Source organism: Oryx dammah, unplaced genomic scaffold (assembly GCF_014754425.2).
Source record: "Oryx dammah isolate SB20612 unplaced genomic scaffold, SCBI_Odam_1.1 HiC_scaffold_17, whole genome shotgun sequence".
Lineage (NCBI taxonomy): Eukaryota > Metazoa > Chordata > Mammalia > Artiodactyla > Bovidae > Oryx > Oryx dammah.
Window position 1 is genome coordinate 80288521 of NW_024070201.1, and position 5620 is coordinate 80294140.

A 5620-nucleotide genomic window follows, 5' to 3' on the forward strand; every position below is an offset into this window, starting at 1 on the left:
TCTGTGTGTGCCTGTGTGTCTGTCTCTTTGTCTCTGTGTGTCTGTCTCTTTGTCTGTGTCTGTGTGTGTCAGTGGCTGTGTCTGAGCCACACGGGAGGGTCGCCCCACGTGTCACTGTGACCTGGTGATTATTCTGTCTGGAGTGACGTTGTCTGTTGGACTGAAGCTCTAAAGTCAAGAGAGCCAGCTGTTCTGGGGGGCAGTTCAGGGACAGCTACTGGGGCTCCACCCAGGAGCGGGGCTCTGGGCCCCAGATCCTCTGCCAGCCCCGCCTTCCGGAGGAGCCCCAGGCGGGAGGTGGTTGGAGGGTCGATGCCCCTGGGGCAGTGACTTCAGACCATCATGGACAGGCCGCTCCGCGCTTCAGAGGCACGAGCTGGACACCTGGAGACAGACGCTGGGGAGATCAGACCCACGGGGCCCTGATGGCACCACGGGGCGCCCCCTCTCATCCCTGCGGCCCCCTTCCTCCCCCTCCCGCTAACACCTGCGGTCCTGTTGCACGGAGGCTCCGCTCCCCTCTCCCCGCCTCTCCCCTCCCCCGCCCCTCCCCCCTTCCCCTCCCCCCGCCCCCACGTGCGGTCCTGAGGTCACCGGGCTCCGCGCCCCCTCCCCGCCCCCTGCAGTGCTGATGGCGAATGTCCGGGAGATGCTGCAGCTCCGGTTCTCCCTCAACTTCTACATGTTCCACGGCGGCACGAACTTCGGCTTCATGGGCGGGGCCGCGTTCCCCGGCCATCGCCTCCCTATGGTCACCAGCTACGGCAAGTCCCGGTCGGTCCGCGCCGTCTGCCCGCGGCTGCCCCGCCTCCGCAGTCGCGGGTAGAGTCCTTTGCAAGCAGAGAAGCTGGTAGCTTAGCTCTGTCCGTCCACTGTGCAGCCTTTGTGAAAATCTTAGTTTTAATTGGCGGATGGCTGCGTTCCAGCGCTGTGTTGGTTTCCGCCATCCATCAGCCTGAATCAGCCACAGGTATCCTTACATCCCAGCCACCCTCCAGGTGGGCACACAGTGCTGCCTGAGCGCCTGAGCTCCCGGTGCGAGACGCCCCTTCCCACGAGCCACGATCTACCCAAGGTCGTGCGTCACGCGGCTCTCAGCCCGCCCGCCCTCCCCGCCTGGACGTCCGCCCTCCCCGCCTGGACGTCTGCGCGGCCGTTCTCTGCGTCTGCTTCTGTTCCTCCTGCGGCTAGGCTCGTCGGTACCATTTCTCTAGGCTCCACGTGTGTGCGTTAACACATGAGATCTATTTTTCTCCTTCTGACTTCTCTCTATAACAGGCTCTAGGTTCCGCCTTAGCTCATCTGACTGAGACTCACTCCACAAGCCTTTGCTCTCCGGGACTCTCTGTGAAGCCCATTCCCTTGATTCCCTGTCCCGGGTGTTGGGTGTTGATGACTAGGCCTCCCCCAGTCTGCGACTCTGCTCAGAGACCAAGCAGGCAGCGAGGGTGAGAGAGGGGAAGGGGTCTGGTTGGAAACCAGCGGGCCCGGCACTGGGCTCCAGCCTTGGCGCCTGACACCCCCAGGGCTGCCATCTGTCCCTCCTGGGGGAGAGCATGGGGAGCCGGCATCGGGCACCTTCCTGCCTCAAGGTCTTCCTCCCAGAGCTGCTGCATGAAGGGCCCTTTGACTCAGCACCAAGTGCCAAAGTCCCTCCCAAAGTTGGGCCTTTTTAGGGAAGGTGACAAATTTGCTTCTATTTCTCAGACTATGGGGCGCTGCTGACAGAGGATGGAGACTATACACCTGAGTATCTCGTATTTCAAGAGTTTTTTCGCCCTGACGCAGGTACCCGCCCCGCCCTCCAGAGGGCTCTGGGCTGTGGAGGGGGGGCGGTGCAGACGTGGTCCTTGGGGGAGTCCAGCTTGCCCCAGCGTGTTTTATCCTCAGGGCCTGGGGACTCGGGCTGCATGAGACACGGTCCCCCCAGCCCTGCCGTCGGTGGAAACCGGAGGGTCCAGGCCCTCCCCAGAGCCACAAGCTGCGCGTGTCTGGGTGGAAGTGGGGAGAGGGGGCAGAATCTGAGCACGCATGTTCCCCCGCTGGCTTTCAGGAGATTGTGACCAGCAGGGCGCCCGGGGCAGGCCTCTGGGTGCAGGAGGCCTCCCTCCCTTCAGTCCCTGTCCCCGTAGACCGTCCGTGGTGGTGGGCAGGCTGGCCGGGGGCAGCAGAGGGTGCTGCACCCTTGGACGGGTCTGGGGAAGGAGCCAGCCTCCTGCTTGTGGTTTGCAGAGATTCCCAGCTCCCAGCATCGAGACAGCAGGCCTAAGGACACGTACGCTCCCCTGGCTGCAGGTCACTTCATATCCCTGTGGGACACCCTGATTCACCAGGACGTGAGTCCCCTGCGCATGGACGTGAGCTCAGGACTCGGCGGGGGAGGGAATGAACACGGGGGACAGGAAGCAGTCTCTGCGGTTTCAGTCCCTTCTCCTTCTGCAGCTCAGGTTAGGACACCTAGGTTATCTCAGAGTCGCTCAGCTGTGTCCAGCTCTTTGCGACCCCGTGGACTGTCGCCAGTCTGGCTCCTCTGTCTGTGGGATTTTCCAGGCAAGAGTAGTGGAGTGGGGTGCCATTTCCTCCTGCAGGAAATCTGCCTGACCCAGAGATGGAACCTCCTGAGTCTCCCATACTACGGGCGGGTTCTTTACTGCTGAGCCACCTGAGAACCCAATACCATCCCCTCCCTTGGGGACCCCCCTCCCCGCCCCTCTTGGTTACCGCCAAGCACCAAGCGGCTGCTGCAGACTCGTCATTGCAGGGCGCTCACTTGTCCCCGTGCTCCCTGAGCTTCCTGACCTGTGATGAGGCTACCGCTCAGCCTGCGTCTCTGCAGGAGCCTGTGAGTTCCACGGGGCCACTCTCCATGGAACAGCTGTCCGTGAACGAAGGGAGCGGCCAGTCCGCTGGGTATATACTTTACGAGACCGTCATCACCAGAGGAGGCGTCCTAAACTCAGATGGCCATGTGAAGGATCGGGGCCAGGTAGGGGGCAGGGGTGGGCGGAGTGTGCCCTTCTCTGCTGGCGAGACCCCGCCCTGTGGCTGAACGTCTGAACAGCAGGCGGGCCTCTTCCTGACGTGTGGGAAACTGCCCTTGTTTCTTACCTCTGGTCCCTTCGGTGAAACGCTTGGTGTTCACATGTCAGCCACTGCTCCCGCGGGTCTAAGGCACTGGGTGTCCCGGGGGGGGTGGTGGTGCCTGCCAAAGCCTGAGTGCACGTGATGCTGCCCTTGGAGGAGACCCAGGAGAGGCTGCGTACGCCCCCCTGTGCCTCGGGCAGAGGCCCCAGACGTTTCCTTGGTGCGTCGTGGTCGGATCTGCGCCTTTAGTTCTTCAAACACTCATCTAAGCTACCTGTTAACAACGAGGAAGCCGCAGAGAGGTGCAGTGACCTTGCCCAGAAAATGGGCGCTGGGGCCCCTCCTGCCCGCCCTGCGCAGGGGCTGTTGGAGGCCCCTCCCACCCCTCGTGGTCCCGTCATCCCAGGACCCGTGTCCCCTTGCACTCATCGTGATCTCCTAGCCACAGGCTCATTCCCTGCTGTTTGCTGAATGCGTGTCTTCACTTGGATGTACACTCATGTGACTTCTCAGACTCAACACATCCAAACCCGCTGTGAGCTCCTTAGAGGAGCCACAGCCGCAGCCCCGCACCCAACCCGTGGCCACCCCACCCAGGCCGGGCCTCCCTCTCGCCTTGTCTGCCGGGTCCCTGGCGGAGCTGCGTCACTTGGCTGCTCTTTGCAAACCCGGGCCATCGCGCACAGCCTTGGAATTCTGCGGCATGGCCATCAGACCCCGTTCCTGACCTTCCTGTCTCAGAGGGCTCACTGCGTCCCCATCTCGTGGGGCCCCCCGAGTTCCTTCCCCAGGGCAAGTCCCGTCCCGACTGCCTCCACTCGCAGGCCCTCCCCGCCGCTCTCCCTCGTGGTCCTGGGTCTGAGAACAGCTCCCCCGCCCGTGAGCGCAGGGTGGGCTCTGCCCTCCTCAACCCGGGGCCGGGACCGTGTGTGCGTCGCGGCTGCCACCGCTGCAGGGGGTCTCGAGTCGCTCAGCGGCCACTCAAGCGGCGGCTGTCGAGCCTGTAGCTCTCGTCCTGGGGCCCTAGTACGCGTCAACTGTGACTCTTTGTTCTGCGTACCACTGACATGTTGGATACTCGTGGATTTTGATTTTTACAGCCTCCTAGTCAGATTCCTTTAGGATGACCTAACTCAGACCCTCTGTGGTGCCCTCTGCGTGCCCTTCTCTGTCCTGTGGGGCTCGAGCAGCCTTGCGGGGGCGTCGGGGGTGGACAGAGCGTGGTGCGCAGTGGGGAGGGTGGGGACACAGTCTCGGCGTCTCTGCCCCGGAGCCCCCGCTGGCCCTTCGTCGGCACGTGCTTCGTGGTGTCCGTCGTGCCGCCCACCGCCGTCCACCCCCTCCCCAGTCCCCATGGCCCCCGCGGGCGCTCAGGGCTCCCCCCACACCCCTGGGCCCAGCCACCTTCAGAGTGCCTGTGGACCGGCATCAGTGTGTCGCCTTCCCAGAGGCAGACTTAGTCCTCCCCTGGGACCCTGGCGCCTCACCCCTTCCTGCCTTACCCACACCCCACAGACTTCCCCGCTCTCTTCGGCAGGTGTTTTTGGATGACAAGTATATAGGAGTCCTGGATGACGGGCATCAAAAGCTGACTCTTCCCAATGACGTACATACCCCACGGTTCCAGCCCCCAGGGCCCTGGGCTCACCCCTCGCAGAGGCCCCGCAGGGCTAAGCTGTGTGCTCCTCCCGGGGTGGCAGGATGGTCCCGCCCTGGGTGTTTGCTGCTCAGAAAGCCTTGGGTTGAGCACCAGCCTCAGGAGAGTCTCCAGTAGTGTTCAGTGACTCTTCATTTCTCGACGGCCCAGTATGGGAGGAGGGTGGACGAGGAGCTGCAGGGTTTGCCTGGCCCAGAGCTGACAGCCCTCTGACTGCCCCCAGTTTCCGAGATCGTCCCAGTCTTGGGGGGGGGGCCCAGTGGTCTCCAGAAGAGGCCTGAGCAGCCCCCTCCAGCTGGTGTGTGTTGGACAGCGTTACAGGGAGTTCCTGACGCTGCGGATCCTGGTGGAGAACCAAGGCCGGCTTGCCTCCGGGACCAGCATGAACCAGGAGAGGAAAGGTGGGCTCAGGACCACGGGGTGTCAGGACGGGAGTAGGCTTCAAGGGGAGGAGGGCCATGTCCTACTCCAGGCTCCCCCGAAGGTGCTCTCCCAGCACTGAGGACGTGCACTGCCCTGCCTCTTCTGGGAGGAGGCTGCAGAAACACCCTCAGAGAGCAGAGTGGGCCGAGTGCTGCCCTGGGAGCGCTGATGGTCCCTCCCTGGGGCCCATGCCTGTGTCCTGGCCTCCTCCAGCCTCCCCATCCTCCCCTGGGCTCTTCCATCCTCCTCGGCCTCCTCCGTCCTCTCCGTCCTCCCTGGCCTCCCCGTCCTCCCTGGCCTCTCCATCCTCTCCGTCCTCCCCATCCCCCCCCGGCCTCCTCCATCCTCCCCGTCCTCCCCACCCTCCCTGGCCTCGTCTGTCCTCCCCATCCTCCCTGGCCTCCTCCATCCTCCCCAGCCTCCTCTGTCCTCCCCATCCCCCCCGGCCTCCTCCAT

The 5620-nt window shown here is 63.7% G+C and overlaps 1 protein-coding gene across 1 annotated transcript in view; it reads left to right on the forward strand.

Annotated features, from left to right (window-relative positions):
- The window catches only part of LOC120876035 (beta-galactosidase-1-like protein 2), a 36495-nt gene that overhangs the window by 28222 nt on the left and 2653 nt on the right, over positions 1–5620 (forward strand). Inside the window, exons 12-17 of the mRNA XM_040257755.1 lie at positions 627–822; positions 1691–1788; positions 2233–2336; positions 2837–2986; positions 4622–4690; positions 5055–5142. Coding sequence (XP_040113689.1) covers positions 627–822; positions 1691–1788; positions 2233–2336; positions 2837–2986; positions 4622–4690; positions 5055–5142 — 705 coding nt within the window. The remainder of the gene's footprint in view (positions 1–626; positions 823–1690; positions 1789–2232; positions 2337–2836; positions 2987–4621; positions 4691–5054; positions 5143–5620) is intronic.